Source organism: Canis lupus, chromosome 8 (genome assembly GCF_048164855.1).
Source record: "Canis lupus baileyi chromosome 8, mCanLup2.hap1, whole genome shotgun sequence".
Classification (NCBI taxonomy): domain Eukaryota; kingdom Metazoa; phylum Chordata; class Mammalia; order Carnivora; family Canidae; genus Canis; species Canis lupus.
In genome coordinates, this window is record NC_132845.1 from 15867277 (window position 1) to 15887974 (window position 20698).

General features: G+C 37.4%; 1 protein-coding gene across 12 annotated transcripts in view; it reads right to left on the minus strand.

Annotated features, from left to right (window-relative positions):
- The window catches only part of ODF2L (outer dense fiber of sperm tails 2 like), a 179621-nt gene that overhangs the window by 22487 nt on the left and 136436 nt on the right, over window positions 1-20698 (minus strand). For 5 of the 12 annotated variants that reach the window (XM_072834354.1, XM_072834353.1, XM_072834352.1 and 2 more), the window contains 7 exons: window positions 19848-20033; window positions 7871-8043; window positions 5662-5794; window positions 4860-4988; window positions 3359-3418; window positions 3183-3254; window positions 2348-2464 (listed from right to left, as the gene is read on the minus strand). In XM_072834354.1, coding sequence (XP_072690455.1) covers window positions 2348-2464; window positions 3183-3254; window positions 3359-3418; window positions 4860-4988; window positions 5662-5794; window positions 7871-7983 — 624 coding nt within the window. In that variant the 5' untranslated portion in view covers window positions 7984-8043; window positions 19848-20033. Of the gene's footprint in view, window positions 1-2347; window positions 2465-3182; window positions 3255-3358; window positions 3419-4859; window positions 4989-5661; window positions 5795-7870; window positions 8044-12081; window positions 14079-14311; window positions 15612-19843; window positions 20034-20698 lie in introns of those variants that run through there. The other 7 variants (XM_072834351.1, XM_072834355.1, XM_072834356.1 and 4 more) reach the window with 7 other exon arrangements.

The window sequence follows — 20698 nt, forward strand, 5'->3', positions numbered from 1 at the left end:
TAAATTATTACAGAATTTAGGTTCTAGTTTAATATTTCTTGGACAATCATATTAATGAAAAAAATCAAAGGAGTCACAGTAAATAACTAGGTTTTTCTATTTAACTCCATGATCAACAAAAACTGTGTTTCTTAACTTCCATTTAAATTTAGATTGAGAAGTACATATTAAATAAGATTTAAGACTAGCCCTCTTTGAAAAGTGAACTCAGTAAATTAAGAGAAGCAGCAAAATACTCTTAGTCTTTAGAAATCTACTTAAACTAAAAATTCACATGAAATGTTTTAATAAGTAGTTGAGGGAAAACAAGTAAGCCCAAGAACAGTACAAGTCTACTTAAGACTCCACAGGAAATACGGCTGTCATTCCTCTATGAAACCACAGGGTGTCATCAGCACACTGTGAATAACTGCTACACTTTGAGTAATTAACCATTTTAAACACCAAAGGTAAAATAAATTTTTTGGAACAAGGTTGCAGTCAGGACTTTCTCACTAGATTTAGCCTATCCCACATTTGAGCACTGTTAGGGAGTATACTAAACTCTCCCAATTATTTTTATCGTCTCAAAATAAACAACTCTTCACAGTCTTTTGCCAAATGAATGGACACCCATTTAAAGTCAACTATCTGCCTTCCCTATTTCCAAAAAACTCTACATGCTGCATATTATGAAGATAATTATCCAGTGTCTTCTAAATAGTGAAAACATTCTATCCCTAATTGTTATATTATGAGGATCTGGAAAGAAAAATGGGTTAAAGTATCTTTGGGCTACTTTTCAGAGAACTACAATGTAATTTAAATTTTTTAGAGACCTAATATAATGAATTGACTCAATTGAGTCAATACTAAAATATTAAATGAGATTTATATTGCCAAATTGAGTTCATTATCTTTGTACTCCCAAAAGAATCTTGTGAAACCTAAATCAAAGAACTAAACTCTGAGCCCCTCCAATTATTTAATGCCTTAAGTTCCAAAATTTGTGTTAAAGGGAAGGTAGAAAAATCAGTAATCTAATGCAACTTCTTGTAATTATTTCTGAATAATAGGATTCTTGTAAAAGAATTTAAACTCAAAGTATTAGCAGAATATCATGGCAAAATCTTAAGATTTTAGTCTTATATTCTTTAAATGATCATATGAAAATTGTTAACTTTAAAAAATCACTTCATTTTTAAACTGAAGAAAATACTTTCAAAAACTTCCCCAACTGCTATTTGAGGACATAATTAAAACTTGTGTAAGATAAATTGTGATAGATGATTATCTGAGGTGTTAAATTACATGTATTCTATTGTATTTACTATGGTACAGTAATGCAATATCAACTCTAGTTCATCTGTAATGCCCTAGGTCACCTATGCAAAGGGCACAGGGAGTCCTTGGGGGAAGTGCTTAAGATCTTGTAGAAGACAAAGGACAAAACTTACATTCCCTGTCAGCCTGCTAAATGTCTCCTTACTGGGCAAAAGTTTTTCGTCCTTGAAGGAAAAAAAAAAAACCCAAACATCCCCAGTGCAGTCTTGAAACATGTCGTAGGTTGCAAACATCTGCTATGATTCAGGAGCGCAAAGCAAACAGAAATTTAATACAGATGTCCTCACACTTAATAGGAGTTATCTTTGTACACTTCTTTTCTCCAAGTGAGAATATTGCTTTTTTTCTTTTGGCAAAAATAATGACAATAGATCTAGTTAGCTTGTGTCATGTCATAGCAACCTCAAATTCTTATTTCAAAGTGAAGCTAGTGAAGCTAGTGAAGCTTCCAGAAGAATATTGAAACCACTGAGTTTAAAGCAAAATATTCCCCTTACTTACATTGCTTAAAAAACTGCATCACAAGAATGTTACTCAGTTTTCTAAACACCAAAGCTAAGTAATTTTAAAGTTGCTACCATTAGTGACAAACACAAAAATAATAAACATATACCGAATGCCTACTAAAAGTATGTATTTATGTGTAGATTTTGCAAACAGACATTATATCCCAAGATATTAATAACGGTTTCAGTGTTTTTAAGTTATTTTAATTTTCTCTTTTATACTTAACATATTTTTCACAATAAACATCAATTAACTATATAATGAAAAAGATTTTTAAAAGCTCCATAAATCCTTCCTACTCTAGTATTAAAGAGAGAAACCATTTTTATCTTGGGATTTTAGGACCAAATCTCTAGATAGGCCAGAAATCTTAAGATTTGCCTCAAATATGTATTTCCCATGGCAACACTTAAATTGAATTCTTCCAAAACCACTGAATTCCAGAACTAAGGAAGGGCTTTATACTTGTTCATTAATTTTATCACTTAAACTATAAAAATGACTGAATATTTATAACCTTTATGTATTCTTTTAATTTATCATTCTCTGCTTCCTTTTTATGAATTTGGAACTGTAGTCGTTCATGTACTACTTTCACTGACTGTGAAAAACGGTTTGCTTTCAAAGCATTTGCCTGTAACAGAGAAAACAAACAAAAAGAAGTGTTGATATGTTTCTTCATAATCTCTAACTTTATCCATATTTAGACATGATCTAAAAAGTTGACATAAGCAAAATACCACTTTACATTAACCATGACCTCCCCCATTATAAATTTTATATAAAACCATGGGGCTATTTTCCCCATTTCCCCTTTTATTTAATGGCTCCTGATAATCTTTTAAAAATTCTTACCTATTTTAAGTAAATTATATCTAAAATGTTCCTACAAACCCTAAAATTCCTTAATTTATACTAAAATTAAAAATACAATTTTAAGATTTTATTTATTTATTCATGAGAGACACAGAGAGAGAGAGAGAGAGAGCGGCAGAGACACAGGCAGAGGGAGAAGCAGGCTCCATGCAAGGAGCCTGATGTGGGGCTCAATCCTGGATCTCCAGGATCACGCCCTGGGCTGAAGGCTGTGCTAAACCGCTGAGCCACCTGGGCTGCCCAATTGAAATACAAATTTATTCATAGTTCCTATGTATAGTGATTTATGCCAATTACCCTGACTTAAATACCATAAGAATCTTTTAAAAAGAAACTTTAAGAAAACTTGTAAAATATCCAAATATAAAAACCTTTCTGTGTCTATTTCTGAGGATATGGGGGCCAGGATGGGAAAAAAGGAAAAGAAGGAGTCAATATTAAGAAAAGATGATGAATTAAGCTCAAAATTTGCTTACCTTTTCATTCTGAAACAAACAAGAAAGTTCTTGAATGTAGGTCTCCTTTTCAAGTACCCTCTTCTTAAGATTCTTCAGCAAATATAATGTAAGAGTTAAAAATATCACAATATGGTTAATGTTGGCTAGTTATAAATAAAAATGTCAGAGTAGACACCAAGTATAAAAAGACTTACAGTATTTTCATTTTCATTATGAGTTAGCTTCTCTAACATGCTGGATAAACTGTCCCCTGCCTATGAAAAAAAATGTTATAAATCAGTATTGACAAACATATTTCTCTACATAAAAAAGTAGAAAGAATAAGCATCACTTAGAAACTAATATGGACAACCATCATGCCACTTCAGATTTTTTAAAAAGTCATCAGATGGATTTTTGCCTAAGTGTTCCAAATCACTTTTTGTCCACAGGTTATGAAATTGATTATATACTCATTTCTAAATAATATCTCAGACGGTACAATCCAGTGACACAAAACCCACAAAAATCGTGTATACTAAGGAAGCTCATTGTGCTGTTTATAAATAGGTAAAAAATATAAAAAACCTTAACTCTAGCAAGTAAGAATTTTTTTAAAGAATTACAGCATGTTAGTAAAAGAATTTTATGTAGACATTTTAAATGAGAACAAAGAAAAATGTTTATTCATTTTGAGAGTCAGACTCCTGCTTGAGAATGTGAAAAAGCTATGAATTCCTTTCACCCAAAAGCATTTATACCATGCGCATACAATGAATAACTGCACAAACAATTTCAGAGGACTCATGGACTGCATGAAGCCCACTTTTGGGCTCTGCAAAGGTACAGAGTGGAATTGCTTGGCATACACAAATTTCCATTCCTCTTGGGTATAAACAACTTGTAAATAAATGTTCACAGCAATTTTATGCGTAACAGCCAAAAAGCAGAAGCAACCCAAATATCTAAGGAACGGACAAATAAAAATGGAATAGGTCTACAATGAAATATTATTATTCAGTAATAAAGAGAAACGAAGTACTGACATGTGCTATAACATGGATGAACCTTGGAAGGCATTGTGTTAAATGAAAGGCTGGTTATGAAGAACCACATTTTGTATGATTCTATGTACATGAACTGTGTAGAGTCAGCAATTTGTAAAAACAGAAAGTAGATAATAGGGTAAGGAGGGATGGGTGGGGTTGGGAGGTAGGCAAACTTCTAAAGGATGTGGGGTTTCTTTTTTGTGGTGATGAAAATGCTCTAACATTGACTATGGTGATTACTGCACAGTTCTGGGAATATACTAAAAACTACTGAATTGTACACTTTAAGTGGGTGAATTGTATGGTATGTGAATTATCTCTCAACAAACTGTTACCCCCCAAAATAAATGAATGTATGAATGCAATCATACAAAGGAACTTCAATTCTAAGAAAATTTTATTGTGATCAGCTAAAATGAAATATGACAAACAATGAAAAATTTGGGGATAAAAAATACTCAAAGTACTTATAAACATGCTGTTTTTACGTAGAACTATTTGTGAAATGTTAAGAATAAGATTTGGTTTAATGATTGCCATTTCAAACAAAAATTCAAGAATTATTTCCATTTCAAATATGCCAATAATTCAATTTCTACAGTTTCAGAAATAGTAAATCCGTCAAGTGAGAGATGTATCTATTAGATTAGTGCTTAGGGTTCCTTACTTGTTGGGATTCTGTCTTTCTAAGAAGATGTTCTAAAGCTTGTTTTACACGTTTGAAAGTGTCTAATTCTTTTGTTAATATTTCCTTCTGTTTAGAAATCTTCTTCAAAGAGGATGCAAAAAGATTAGCCTACCAAATATAAGAACCACATACACATTTTAAGATACACCATTAAAAAAAATTTAAAACATACAGCATTAAGACACTTCTAAAATATAATGTTGCTATTATCAAAGAATACTTTATTCTAGTAACAAAATCATTTTTGCATATAGTAAAAGCAAATTTTGCCAAGTTTCTTTGTAGTAAATAGGATCTTACATCATACATTAAAGTAATGAAATCAAAATAAGGACTTAAGCCCTAAGTATTTCAGGCATTTATTTATATAAAGCTAATAGAATACAATCTATTTTTTTTTTTTTGTCTCAAACTTTAGTACACTGAAATTTTAGAATACAGGTTTCTATGCCATATAACACTATAGAAGATAGATATATCCCATATCACGGAATATTTTACTTTAAAGTCACTCTGGAAAATGTTGACTCTCTAGTTCAACTTCAGGGAAGTCAAGCACCACGTTATATACTTCCTAGCTTAGCCTCTTAACAAGCGCATGCCTGAGATTATCTTTGAAGAACTGCAGTTAATGACGTAGAAATAAGGACAACTAATAAACCTGCAATTTTTAATATCAAATATCAATATGTGAGCATAACTATATTAAGACATAACACTGCAGTTAATACATTAGTATTATGCTAACTGTCCATTTTATTAGATTTTCATAAGTACTCACATTTTCAAAACTAATCTCTTCAACGGTATCCTTAAATAATGGCAAAAATAATTCTACAGAACAAGTTGCCAACTCAGCTTCCTTAAATGTTGCTTCCAGGTCAGTCTCTTCATTCAGTCTGTCTTGCTTTAGACTAATTAGATATGCACAAATAAAATTTAAGTTAAATCTGTCACATAAACTAGTCATACTTTTTATGCAAATATAGCACAGTTTAACTAAATATTACAGTTCCAAAAACTCCTTCCAAAATGTAACAATAAATTGTCACTGAAAATCTGTGAAATCTTTCCTATACTCCCCTATTTTTCTATACTTAATAAACACAGAAAAATAGTTTTTAAAATGTTTAGATATGTAAACACAAAAACCAACAGAAATACTTCACTGTGCTACTTTGTAATTATTTAATAGAATGTATGTGTCTTTTTTACTTCCCTTTCTTCTCCCTATTCCAAATCCGAAAGATTTTTCTAGACCTTATTCCCAAAAGCTTTCTTGAAACTTCCTGTTCTTCGCAAAAAAATTCCTCCAGAGGAACAATAAGCTAAACAAATGGGACACAAAAAACTAAAGCTCTCCAAATCTCAAAACTCCTTTTGAGTCTAAAAAATTTTTGAGAATACTCTATTTCACTTACATTTTTTATATGAACAGAGTTATTTGAAGTCAAAACCTACATGTAACTAGTTTGAAGGAAACTTTTCAGTATTTATAAATAAAATTCCAAGTGATAGGAAAGCATTTTGTCTTTAACAGGCAGCTAGCTAGCTTTCTTTTTCTTTCTTTCTTTTCTTTCCTTCCTTCCTTTCTCTTTCTTTCTTTCTTCTTCCTTCCTTCCTTTCTCTTTCTTTCTTTCTTCTTCCTTCCTTTTTCCTTCTTTCTTTCTTTCTTTCTTTCTTTCTTTCTTTCTTTCTTTCTTTCTTTCTTTCTTTCTTTCTTTCTTTCTTTCTTTCTTTCTTTCTTTTCTTTCAGATTTTATTCATAGAGACAGAGAGAGAGGGGCAGAGACACAGGCAGAGGGAGAAGCAGGCTCCATGCAGGGAGCCCGATGTGGGACTCGATCCCGGGTCTCCAGGATCACACCCCAGGCTGCAGGCGGCGCTAAACCGCTGCACCACCGGGGCTGCCCAGCATTTTTCTTTTACAAAACGTGATATAATCACTCATCAACAGCTGATGGGAGGCTATGTCACAAAGCAGGCTGTGTTAATTACTGCTGTTTAATGTTATAGGTGTAAGATGCTGGCTATATGACAGTTATCGATTATTAAAAATGATGGGCAGAAGAAAGTCAAGAATGGTTATATATGACCAAATATAACTGTCACTTTAACATGCTAAACTAGAAGCTGGATTATACTACCAAGGTGACAATAATGGTATTTTAAGACTGTCTTTTTATGGGGTGCCCAGATGGCTCTATTGGTTGAGCATCTGCCTTTGGCTCAGGTCATTATCCCGGGGTTCTGGGATTAGGCCTTGAGGCGGCTCCCTGCTGAGGGACCTGCTCCCCCTACTCCTGCTCTCTCTTTCTCAAATAAATAAATCTTTAAAAAATTAATTTAAAAAAAGACTGTCATTTTGGTGAGCAATGAGTCATATAAATAGCGACTGTATTCCCTATTCTTTCTTTTTTTTAGAGATTTTATTTATTTATTTATTTTTGTGGATGGGGGGGGAGAAGGAGAGGGAAAGAGAGAATCTCAAGCCAACTCCCAACCAAGCATGGAGCCCAATGTGGGGCTCAAGCAAAGGATCCTGAGATCATGACCTGACTGAAATCAAGAGTTGGACACTGAGCCACTCAGGCACTCTGTGAATACCTTATTCTAAAAAAGAAAGCAAAATGGGAGAGGTATTTGTTATATAGCAATGTTCCAAATAAACAGTAAATAAGTACTCATCAACTCCATTTCCAATATTCCATACTATTTCTATTTTCATTTACTTTAGTTATAAGGCTTATTATTCTAATAATTCTCAATAGATAAGGCATTTATTTTTTATGCTTTAAGATTCCAAAAAACTAGCCCAATTATGCTAAATTAGTACATTTGTAATCAGGTTAAATAAATATATGAACTGCTAGACTTGAAGAAGATACTCTTGAGAGAATGCTGTATTTCAGTCAAATAATTTACAGTATGGACAAAACATAAAATGTAAAATCAGAAAATTAGATATCTCCTGCCATTATTAAGAATACCAGCTGAGATGACTTTCACTGGCAGCCTGTGGTAAATGTTCATTCTCTGGTGTAGTTGTAAAATGAGAACATAGTTCTTCTGAATGACTTCCATCAACCGCAGGCTTCTCCATAAATTTGATAAATGGATTTAGAGTTGGCTTCCACAACGACTCCTCCTCCTAAGCTGAAAGCTAGGAAATATTTTAGTTATTAAACTTATCATTTCAGTAGGTTCTTTTTACTGTCATTACCCTATAAAATAAAAATCCTAAGCATGTTAAAGAATAATATTTTAGAGGCAAAATAGAAATTACAACCGCTACTCATTGTGATACTAATTCAGAAAGTGTCAAAACTGCATTACACAACCATTCCACAATTGCCAATTCCATACACAGTTTCCAAAAGGCCCATTATTTTCCATATAACCACAATATAGAAATTTTTATTAATATATTTCTTAAGTATTATAATATCTTAATCCAGTCAAACTAGAAAAGAAATATAAAAATATGGGTAACTCTGATCCTTAGTTTCATTATATCTACCCAATAGGAAATGTATGTTCTGTATGCCTAGAATAGTAGAAATTTAATATACCTTTGAGAGTATTTGGCAACAATTGCTACAATAAGATTAAATTATTCTTTTCAAAGTAGACCTTACAAAATTAATTCATTCCTATTTCCCAGCTCAATCTAGGATATTCTTTAGTGATAATGAATAGACAGATGATAATACTTTTAAGTTTTACTATTTTCATTCCAACTTAGAGATGTCATTTTTCAACTGTGAATACTCATGAATTTCTTCAGAACTGTTCCATTTTGGGACACCTGGGTGGCTCAGTGGTTGAGCATCTGCCTTTGGCTCAGGTTGTGATCCGGGTATCCTGGGAATCAAGTTCTGCAACAGGTTCCCCACAGGGAGCCTGCTCCTCCCTCTGCCTATGTCTCTGCCTCTCTCTGTCTCTAATGAATAATAAAGTATTTAAAAAAAAAAAAAGGAACTGTTCCATTTTAAGTAATGAATTAGTGCTTTAGCAATCATTAAAGCTATGTTTTCACAACTCTAATATATGGTGTCTCCCTGAACTTCATTTCATATTTATACAAAATCAAATACTATATTTAAGATCTTCCGCAATTTTTCAGAGATATTTCACGTCTTTGTAATTTATTTTTCTAAATCAGTATTATATATTTGTTCAAGAATTTTCAATACTGTAAGTAGATATGAAGAAATTATAGATTGAAAATTACTCATATTTTTAAATGACACTTTGAAAGTATCTATAAAAATGCATTTATTTTTGTCTGAAGGTTCTATACACCACAGAAACAAATATTTAGGATAGAGACCAAAGAAAAGCATGCTCATATTTTTGAAATACCAGCAACTTATGTACAAATGAAACTGCTAACTAATCTACTGATAGTCTAAGATGATCTACTAGAATGCTGCAAATCTGAAACATCTGTTAGTAGGGCGTAACAATATTTTAAGTATTTTGAGCTATCTGAAGTCTTAAAGAATTAAAAAGATAGATGGATACACAAAATCAATGAAAAACCAAACCTAAGAGTGAAGAAGAATATGATCTGGATAAGTCACTGCAATCAACAGTACTATCACCTACTGATCTGTTTGGTTCCAATAGCTACCCCACTACTCACAGAAGAACCTTTTATTCATTCACTTGTTTAAAATTTGTTGCTCTGTACATTGGAATCTCAAGAAAGAATATCTTATTTACATTTGAATCCTTAGCACCTATAAGCCTATAAAAGCTAAGCAATAATTGAAGGAGAGGACTCAAGGCTTAGAGCAGTTAACATGATGAATAAAGACAGTTGCTTTTCACTTACTCACTTCACTGATTCATCTTTTAGGGGAATCATTAAAAGAAAAATGTTTCCTATATTTGAAATAAAAGTTCAAAAATATGGGCACCAGGGTGGCTCAGTGGTGGAGCATCTGCCTTGGCTCAGGTTGTGATCCTAGGGTCCTGGGATGGAGTCCCACATCAGGCTCCCCACAGGGAGCCTGCTTCTCCCTCTGCCTATTACTCTGCCTCTCTCTCTGTGTGTCTCTCACAAATAAATAAATAAAATCTTTAAAAAATTTTTCAAAAATGTAAGAGGATTAGGGATCTTCAATTTGTAGGCATATTTTATAAGATTCAGTTTGGGATCAGTATTTTAAATGAGTTCTTACTTGGCTCTGTGGGCTATTGGCAGCTATTTATACAAATTCTCTAAAAGTTTTATCACAAGATGAAATACATTTTTCTGCATCATCATCTGTAACTATGTATTTTCTTAAAGGGTAAACAAAATGAACACATTGTAAAAATAGAGATTCAAAAATGTTACCTTCATTACTTATTCTAAAACATAGAGAACAGTGTAAGTCAAGTCTCAGATATTTCCATAGAAATTATCAACAATTATATTCTTACAATCTAGAAATGTTTTCCAGAATAAAAATTGTTCAGAGATTCCAAGGCACTCCATTATTTTTGTGTTGTGATATTACTATAACCAAAAACATATGTGTGCTCAACGATAATTTTCTTTAGCATAAAAAGTTCTACCTTTATAAAAAAAAAAAATGCTATCTTTTTAGTGAGCCAAATGTATCCTTGTATGAAAAAGCAGATGTTTCACAAGAAAACATTTTCAATTACATGGAATTTACTGCCAAATGACAAATGTACTTCTGTACAACTTGGTGATGAAACAAAGACACATATTCTGCATACATATTTAATAACCAAACCCCTAAAGATTAGAAATTTAAATATATTTTAATGTTCAAAGAATTAAATTTCCTATACAGAGATGACTTTACCAGTCCCCTATCAAAAAGGCATGTACTTAAAGCTTTTTCCAGGCATGGTCATCGTTTATGCTGACCCAGCTACACTCACTAAAGTATGTTCCATTTTGGCCAACAACAAGCATTTGAGGGATGGCTGTTCAGGGACTGTAATGCTGGCCATAGTCAGAGAAAAGAAAGATCCCAGTTCATGCCCTTCCTCAGCATCTAGATTGTTCTAAGTAAACAAACCAGCTGCAGACAAATATATATTTAAAGCTAATCTATCTGAAGAGAAAAGCATAAGAACCTCACAGATTTCAATTTGTTTTGTCAAACATTAACTCTTGGAAAACGAGCTCCCATTGGCTTCACACAAAAGCACACAGCTTCTCCTGAAAAAAATCACTGAAATATTCAGCAAAAAATATGAAGTAGATATAAGAATGCTGCTCATCTCTCTGATTATTCTACACACTAGTCAAAGTCTACTAAAGAATTGCAGAATCCTGCAGAAACAATGTGAGTGTGGTAAAAATGAGGAGAAAAAGGCAATCTAGATAGAGGGTCAAGTATAAGCAAGAGGAAGGAATCACAAAGGGACATGATTTGCCAGGGCAAGTGGCAAAGAAGGAGACTGGACACACTGAAGTGGTCACTGCACGCTAAGTTCAAAAGCTTGATTTTTTTCCCCCCAACGGTTAAGACAGACCATTAAATCATCTTAAGCAGGATCATAACAGATCAGAAGTGCATCTTTATTTTTTTATTTTTTATTTTTTTTAAAAACATTTTATTTATTTATTCATGAGAGAGACAGGCAGAGACACAGGCAGAGGGAGAAGCAGGCTCCATTCAGGGAGCCAGATGCGGGACTCGATCTGGGTTCTCCAGGATCACGCCCTGGGCTGAAGGCAGATGCTTAACCTCTGAGCCACCCAGGCGTCCCAGAAGTGCATCTTTAAAAGATAAATCCATTGGTATTTTGGAGAATGGACCAAGCCTATGGAGGGGAGAACTGTAGGAGCACTGAAATCGGTTATTAGGGTCCCAGAGAGATGAAATTCCAATATTCTCTGCCTAGAAAGTCTTGAAGAAATCGAACATTGTCTCCCCTGGTGATAAAAACATGAAAAAACAATGAAGGAATTCAAGTAGCAAGAGATCTGTACAGAAAGTGACCGAACAGAGCACCTCATGTACCTATGACCATCTGAATGGGTTGCTCCACATACCTGTTCCAGAAAACGACAGCGTATATCCCTTTAAGTACCACATATAACTTATTAGTTTGAAGAAAATCTTCTCAAAGTCTTATTTTTTTCTTTCTCAAGAGGACAGGTAGCCTGAACAAGATTCCTTAAGGACCCAAAGCACATTAAAATGAAAGAATACTGGGCCAGACTCACCTGTTCTCAGTCCTTGGAGCCACCTGACACAGACAACTCTTAGCCACAGCAGGCCGGAGTTGCCTCTTCTACACAGAGAATAACCTTTGCCAGCCAAAGCTGTGGGGAGGCTTGAAGGGCATGAAGTAGCACTTACAGGTGGGGCTGTTTGTTTGTTGTTTGTGCGTGCGTGTGTGTGTGTGTGTGTGTGTGTGTGTGTGTGTTTAACTTAGGGTCTCTTTGGCTCATTGTTGGAGCTGATTTCCCACCAGGTCTTCTTTTTAAAATCTTTTTTACTCTTAAAAAAAATCATCCCGAGGCAGTCCCACCATTCCTTAAATCAATCAATCATTTGCGGGCCTGAGTTTATCTGTATGAACCAACTTTTTAAAAACAATTTCAAGACCTTCTCTTCACAGGATCACTACAAATCACCTTCAAAGTAGTCACAAGGGGAGAGTCGCTAAACCAGAGCCTAAGGGAACATAACTGACTTCGAAAGGAATTGAGCCCAGAGAGTAGATAGATGTCTTGCCAACCTCACTGCTACACTCAGCTCCTTGGGTCTCACTCATTTGTACAAGATAAAGCTACTTTCTCACACCTTTGGTTTTTGGATACAAAAACTGTATTATTCGCACACAAGGAACTGTGAAAGTAAAAAAAAGAGAAACAGAAAACGGATACCTAGCTGTTAATGAATTATGGATATGACCATGACACGCTTATTATAAGCAAAAGGAAAGCAAACTGATTATAAAAACAGGTTGGGATGCCCTGGGGGCTCAGCTGTTTAGCATGTGCCTTGGGCCCAGAGCTGACCCTGAAGACCCGGGATCGAGTCCCGTGTTGGGCTCCCTGCATGGAGCCTGCCTCTCCGTCTCTCTCATGAATAAACAAAATCTTTAAAAAATAAATAAATAAATAAAAACAGGTTGGGACGCCCCGGTGGCTCAGCGGTTTAGCATGTGCTTTGGGCCCAGGGCTGACCCTGGAGACCCGGGATCGAGTCCTGTGTTGGGCTCCCTGCAGGGAGCCTGCCTCTCCCCCTGCCTGTTTTCTGGCACATGGCCTGTGTGTGTGTGTGTGTGTGTGTGTGTGTGTGTGTGTGTGTGTTCTCATGAATAAATAAATAAAATCTTAAAAAAGAATAAAAATAAAAACAGGTTGGGACGCCCCGGTGGCTCAGCGGTTTAGCACGTGCCTTGGGCCCAGGGCGTGACCCTGGAGACCCGGGATCGAGTCCCGCGTCGGGGTCCCTGCATGGAGCCTGCCTCTCCCTCCCTCTCATGAATAAATAAATAAAATCTTAAAAAACAAAAACAAAAAAAAACAGGTTTGTCCCTTTAACCAAGCAACCGATTTTTAAAACTACTCCAAGAACCTCATTAATTCAAAAACACCCCTAACCTTCCTATGGGTGAAGTAACGGGCAAACTCTGCTGGAACAAGGGGAGGTGGGCGGGGGCCTGGGGTGACCGGGTGACGGGCACTGAGGGGGGCACTTGGCGGGATGCGTACCGGGTGTTATGCTATATGTTGGCAAATTGAGCTCCAATAAAACAGAAAAAAATCAAAGAAAATAAAAGAAAAAGCAGCAGACGTAAACCGCAGAGCCGGCGTGGCGGCGGCGTTCTCGACCCACAGGCGCCCCTGCCACCTATACTCCAGCCTGAGGTCGCCTCACTCAAGGCCCTTTAGGGCAACCCCTCCAAGGGGGCACGTGGTCGTCATCCTGCAGGTAAGGGACGCGGGGCCCGGTCCGAGGCCGCACACACTTGACGGGGTTCCCACAGAGCCTGCACACCCAGAAAAACCCGGGGAAGCACTCCGGGGATTCGCCGCTAACGCAGCCGCAGGCCCTGCCACAGGCTGGCAGACTCGGGGTGGTCGCTCACGAGGCGGCCAAAGGGGCGAGAGAACAGAAAGGCCGCCACGCGAGCCGGCCGGCCCCGCCAGCGAGGATCCACAGCCGCGCCGCCTTCTTCCCGCGCCGCGCAGAGCCTTCCGGGCAGGCACGCACGCGAACCGGCGGCCGAGGCCCAGCTCGCGGTGCACGCCGGGGCCGTCCCCACCCCCCGCCCGGGCCCACCCGCCCGCGGGCCCAGCCAGCCAGCCGTCCACGCCCAAGCTCCGCCCCGCTCCCGCTGCGTCAGCACGCCGCCGTGACGTCAGCCCGTCGCGGCTCGGCTGTGGAAGGGCCGCGAACATGACGCTCGGCGGACGTCGGTGGAAGCCACGAGCGGCGTACCTGAGCTTCCCCAGCCCTGGGTCGGCGGGGACAGAGCGGGACGCAGGGGGCAGTGCGGCAGGCGGAAGCTAGAAAGGTGGCAGGCCGGCGAGTCGCTAGAACTGCTGGGGACGGAGGCGTGCCCGCCCGGGTGCACCCGGAGCTGGTAACCACCGAGCGGCTTCTCTGGCAACGGCCGCCCCGCCCCTTCCGTCGGGCTGAGGCGACGCCGCCGATTGGCCGGGCTCGGAAAAGGTGGCGGCCGCGTCTGTTGCTATTGGTGCAGGCGCGGGGCGGGGCGGGGCGAGGGGCGGGGCGCCCTGCGTCTCCGGGTAAACTTTTCCCGCCCGCCCTTCAAAAGGCTGCGCTTGTGTGTAGTTACCGAAATCTTAATTGAGCTCAACCTAGAAAGGGAAGTAGGACCGACAGATTGCGAATTTTCTGGCACATGGCCTGGAAGTGCCCTTCTTCTTTTTTTTTTTTTTAATTTATTTATTAATGAGAGACCGAGAGAGAGGCAGGCTCCATGCGGGGACTCGATCCCTAGTCTCCAGGGTCACGCCCTGGGCTGAAAGCAGACGCTTAACCAACTGAGCCACCCAGGCTGCCCTGGAAGCGCCCTGTTTTTGCATTTAAAGGGGACACTTGAAAAAGCCAAAGCACCTTGTTTTTGAATACACGGTATTGCTGTTTAACTGCGATCTTCTCTAAGCCTCTTTGCTTCTGTGAGGTTGGGAGCTGGATGGTGCTCTCCAAGGCGCCTTTCAGATTTTAAATTCCTTGCATCTGTTCTGCACCCGGCTAGGATGATTTATGAACTCCTGAACACGCAAGGCGAGATTTTACTTAGAAAAGTAAAACAGGGCAGCCCGAGTGGCTCAGCGGATTAGCGCCGCCTTCAGCCTAGGGCATGACCCTGGAGACCCGGGATCGAGTCCCACGTCGGGCTCCATGCATGGGGCCTGCATCTCCCTCTGCCTCTCTCTCTGTCTCTCTAATAATAAATAAAATCTTAAAAAAAAACAAAAAAAAAAGTAAAGTAAAACATTATCCACTTCAACTCTTAATGTTCATGTTCAGAACTGTACACCATCATGTGAAGTTCACAAATAGAGCCACTATCCCCTGAGCAGTTTTAGCCCTGACGCGGCATACCTCATTATTGATTTTACTAAATATTTTCCATTGATGAGTACAGCAAAGCTTTTTTTTTTTTTTCAGGTCTGATTGTCCAGTAAAACGTTCATGATAGTGAAAAGTTCGTTCTTATCGGTCATGTAACTGTTACATATATACAAATGCTTAAAAAAACAAAAAAACAAAAAAACACTGGGACTGGATTCAGCTCTTCCTGATGGATCATGACCTCTGGCAAGTCCGGTGACTTCCCTACTCTGGGCTTGTCTTCCCTTCCACTTAAATAAAAAAGGGGGGTGCGCATGTGGAGTTGGGGGAAGGAAATTAATTTTGAGGGTCTTTCCAGCACTTATCTGGGATGCTAGCTAACCTTACTAGCGTGTCATAACAAGAAAAATAATTGCACACAGAAGTTAGGCTTCTCATGAAAACTATTTTAATTAAATTGCATCAGTGTCAGATGTAGCCACCTTTATAAGACATGCAAAAGGAAAAACACAAAATCTCAAGAGGATTATATTAGATTCTCAAATTGACCCTTTTAACAGAACTATTCAGGTGAACCTGCCATCTCTTATCTTCTAATCTGTTCTAATCTAAATTTGAAATCTTGTCGGATAGTGAATTTTTGGATAGAAAGATCCCTTATTGAGGTAGGCGCCTGGGTGGCTCAGTCCGTTAAGCATCTGCCTTCGGCTCAGGTCCTGATCCCAGAGTCCCAGGCTCCAGCCCTCATTCCCTGCTTAGTGGGAAGTCCGCTTCTCCCTCTGAACCCTCCTCCCTCTCATCCTCTCTCTCTCCCCCTAATAATAAAATATTTTTAAAAATCCCTTATTTCATATTATTTAAATGGGAAAAAAATTCGTCCAGCCCAACTAAAAATGCCAATCAATTTCCCCAAATATTAAATACTTGACTACCTATAAAATAATAAAGCAAGGATTTCCTCATAACTTAAAGCAGAGGCCAACACTTTTTCCATAAAAGGACACATAGTAAATATTATAGATTTTGTGGATTATACAGAATCTATCATATTTAACTCTGCCATTGATGCATAAAAGATGCCATAGAGGACACATAAACACATGGTTTGGCTGTGTTCCAGTGAAACTTAATTTACAAAAATAGACACCAGGATAGATTTGGCCCACAGGACATAGTGTGCAGACCTCTGATATAAAGCATTTAAAATATCAAGTACTTCATAAATATTTAAACTCACAATGGTACATTTGTGTGTAGGATTCAAGATACAATATTGATAGAATTCTGTTTTCCTTCCTCATGGGAACAAATATATACTGTGATGTAAAAATAGCAAACAATGAAATAGTAGTTTAAAGATACTTGATAAATATAAAAAAAGTTTAGCAAAATAAAAAAGCAATTTAAAAAATAGTTTGGTTGTGTAATTATTTTCATTGGGTTTATCCTCCACTCTGAGTTGCATGTGTTCTTTCCAACATGTTTTGATTTTCTTTTGCGGTTTTAACAAACTTAGTGGTTTACAACAAGTGTTTTACTTGTTCGTGATTCTGTGGTGAGAAATTCAGGCAGGGTTCAGCTGGGTGGGGTTTTATCTCCATGCATGTGGAAATAGCTGGTGTCTCTCATCAAGCTGCAACTAGATTATTGCTGAGGCTGGAATATTCAAGATTATATGTTTGGTGACATGGTGGGCTCAACTAGAAGGCTAAGACTTCTTGCATCCTATCCATGTAGCTCTGCATGTGGCCAGCTTGAGCTTTTTTTTTTTTTTTTTAAATCATCCCAAGAGTGAGTGTCCCAGGTAGCAAAGGAAGAAACTGCATATCTAAAGCCACACAAGTGCATCACTTCTGCTGCATTTTGCTATCTAAAATATATCAGACGGCCAGCCCAAATACGAGGGAAAAAAGTAAAAGATTCCACCTCTTGATGGGACAGTGTCAAAGTCACATTGAGTCTATGGAAACAGTTTACCCCACAAGGCATTAAGGTATGTGCCATTTCCTGATCATCAGGTTCTGTCAATACAGTATCATAAATGTAGACAAAAGTGAATGTCCCACAAGGTGATGAAATGATCATGGTCCCTGCACATGGTAGTATGACAGAGAACTAAAGACCTAACATAGCCCTTATGGAAAGCATAGTTCTTTGTATTTTCTGAAACAGTCTTTTGTGAATATTTTCTCTCATTTTGTATCTGGCCTATTCATTTTCTTTCTTTTTTTTTTTTAAGATTTTATTTATTTATTCATGATAGACACAGAGAGAGAGAGAGAGAGAGGCGGAGACACAGGCAGAGGGAGAAGCAGGCTCCATGCAGGGAGCCCGACGCGGGACTCGATACTGGGGTCTCCAGGATCACGCCCTGAGCCAAAGGCGGCGCTAAACCGCTGAGCCACCCAGGGATCCCTGGCCTATTCATTTTCTTAAAGATACTTTTTGGTGAGCAGAAATTTTATATTTTGATACAATCTAATAGATCAACATTTTTCCTTTTATAGTTTTGTGAATACATTGTATTTTTTCTAGATGTTTTAGGAGTCTAAGCTTTTATATTTAAAGGTATGACCCATCTTTTTTTAAAGATTGTTTATTTATTAGAGAGAGAGAGTGGGAGAGAGCATGAGCAGGAGGAGAAGCAGGAGAAGCAGACTCCCTGCTGAGCAGAGAGTCCTATGCAGGGCTCCATCTTACCACTCCAATATCATGACCTGAGTCAAAGGAAGACCCTTAACTGACTGAGCCACCTAGAGCCACCCTGTATGATCCATCTTGTATTCATTTTTTTATAAGGAATGAAGCAGGTATCAAGGTTTACTTCATTTTATATAGATTTCCAGTTGTTCTACCATCATTTATTTGAAAGACTTTCACATTGAATTAATTTATTACTTTTACTGAAAATGATTAGACCTTTCATATGCAAGTCTACTTATGGACCTTCCATTCTGTTTTAATAATGGATAATCTAAACAGATGCCAGCATTATATTCTGTTAATTACTGTAGTTTTATCTAAGTCTTATAATTAGGTAGACTCCATTTACTGTAAAGGTGGTTGTCAGCAGGGTCACAGGGTAAGTCAAAGACTGAGCAAAGTCTTGGGGAACAGAAAGGCATCATTTTTCCTAGAGAGAAAATGAGTGTCTTAGTTTAGGCTCCTATGACTAAAGTACCATTAACAGGGTGGCTTAAACAGCATAAAGTTATTGCTCACAGTTCTGGAGTCAAAGAAGTCCAAGATCAAGACAAGCTCTCTCATGTCTCTTCTTACAAGGACACTAATCCCATAATGAGGGCTCCACCTTCATGACCTAATTATCCCCACAGGTCTCACCCTCAAATACCATCACAACCGAGATTAGGGTTTTAAAATATGAATTTGGGGAGAACATAAACATTTAGTCTGTAGGAGTGGGCGACATGTTACCTATTGTTGAAAGAAGTCCTTACCAGAAACCACTGAGACAGGCAACTGCTCCAGTTCTGCATTAACTCACTAAACCATTGTAGGTTGGGCTGGACATAAGTGTGGGGTGAGGTTGAAATGGTTTGTTATAACAACAGTGGTTAACAGCAAAAGCTTTGGAACCATACCAACCTGTATTCATGTTTTCTAGCTACAAGTCTTGGGCAAGTTACTTCTCTAAGCTGTGTTTTTCTTAAAAAAAAAAACAAAAAAAACAAAAAAAAAAAACTAAACTAAAGAATAATTCTACCTGTCTGATACGATTGTTGTGATGATTAAGGTCATAATTGTACAACACATAGCTCTGATTAAATCCTAAGTGTCCTATAGGTGGAAAGTATTAGTAAACAATAGTTGTTTTAAGGTGTAAATCACATGATATAAAATAAAAAATGATTATTTCTCACTTAAGACTTTTTTTTTTTAGGGAAGTTTTAGGTTCACACCTAAACTGAGGGGAAGATTCAAAGACATGCCATATAGTTCTGGTCCACACACATACATAGTCTCCCCCACTATCAACATCTCCCACAAAACAGAACTTTTGTTACAATTGATGAAGCTGATTTGACACATCATTATCACCCAGAGTCCATACTTTATATTAGGGTTCACTCTTGGTGTTGCATATTCTATGACTTTGGACAAGGGCATAATGACATTGTATTCACTATTACAGCATCATAAAGAGTATTTTCACTGCCCTAAAAATTCTCTGTGCTCTGCCTTTTCATCTCTCCCTTTCCCCAAAACCTTTGCAACCACTGATTTTTTTTACTCTCTCTATAGTTTTGCCTTTGCCAGCATGTCATATAATTGAAATCATACAGTATGTGTCGTTTTCAGGTTGGTTTCTTTTACTTGGTAGCATGCATCCATGTTTTCCATGGCTTGCTATCTCATTTCCATAGTATTCCATTGTCTAGATGTACCATAGTTTATTTATCCACTCACCTACCAAAAAACATCTCACTTGCTTCCAGGTTTAGGCAATTTAAGGCTGCTATAAACATCTGCATGGATGTTTTATGTGGACATATGTTTTCAATTCCTTTAGGTAAATACCAAGGAGTGGGATTGCTGGAGCTGATTATCTGTTTTCATCCAGATATTTTCCACAGAATTTGAGGCTTCGGACATGAGCCTTAAAAAAAAAATAGTAGCATATGTGAATCTACTTTTCCTTCTAAACTATAAATGATTCCAGTAATTACCACAACCTGCAAAAATCTAGAATGTTTGACCAGTTAAATAAACACTGTCAAATTCAACCCAAGTTGTAGCATATGTTCAGTATTTACTCTCAATAGAATAATTTCGTGTATGGAACATTTAATATATAGACAATTTTTAAATAAAAAATTTGTTTTAATATCATGCAGAAAATAACATTGCTTACCCTTATGTTGTAGGATAAGTATCCTATCTTATGAACACCATCATTTCTTTGACTGACCAAAGGAAAAATGATGCATGAGTATGAAATTTCCTTTTTAAAATATATTATTGTTTGGCTCTGATTACATAGTAAAGACTTTAAGAATAAACATAAGCAATTTAGTCTCATGGCATAAAGATGTGTGGTCATAGAGAGGATAGACACTTTTATTATTCTTGTATTGTTTGAAAATCTATTATAACTACAAGCTTATTTGAGAGTTAGTTAACTATTTAAAGAACACCCAATTGCACAGCAAGGGAAACCATCAGTAACCAAAAAATGCAACCTAGTGAATGGGAAAAGTTATTTGTAAATGGTATAGTCAATAAGAGGTTAACATCCAAAATATACAAAGACACAATTCAACA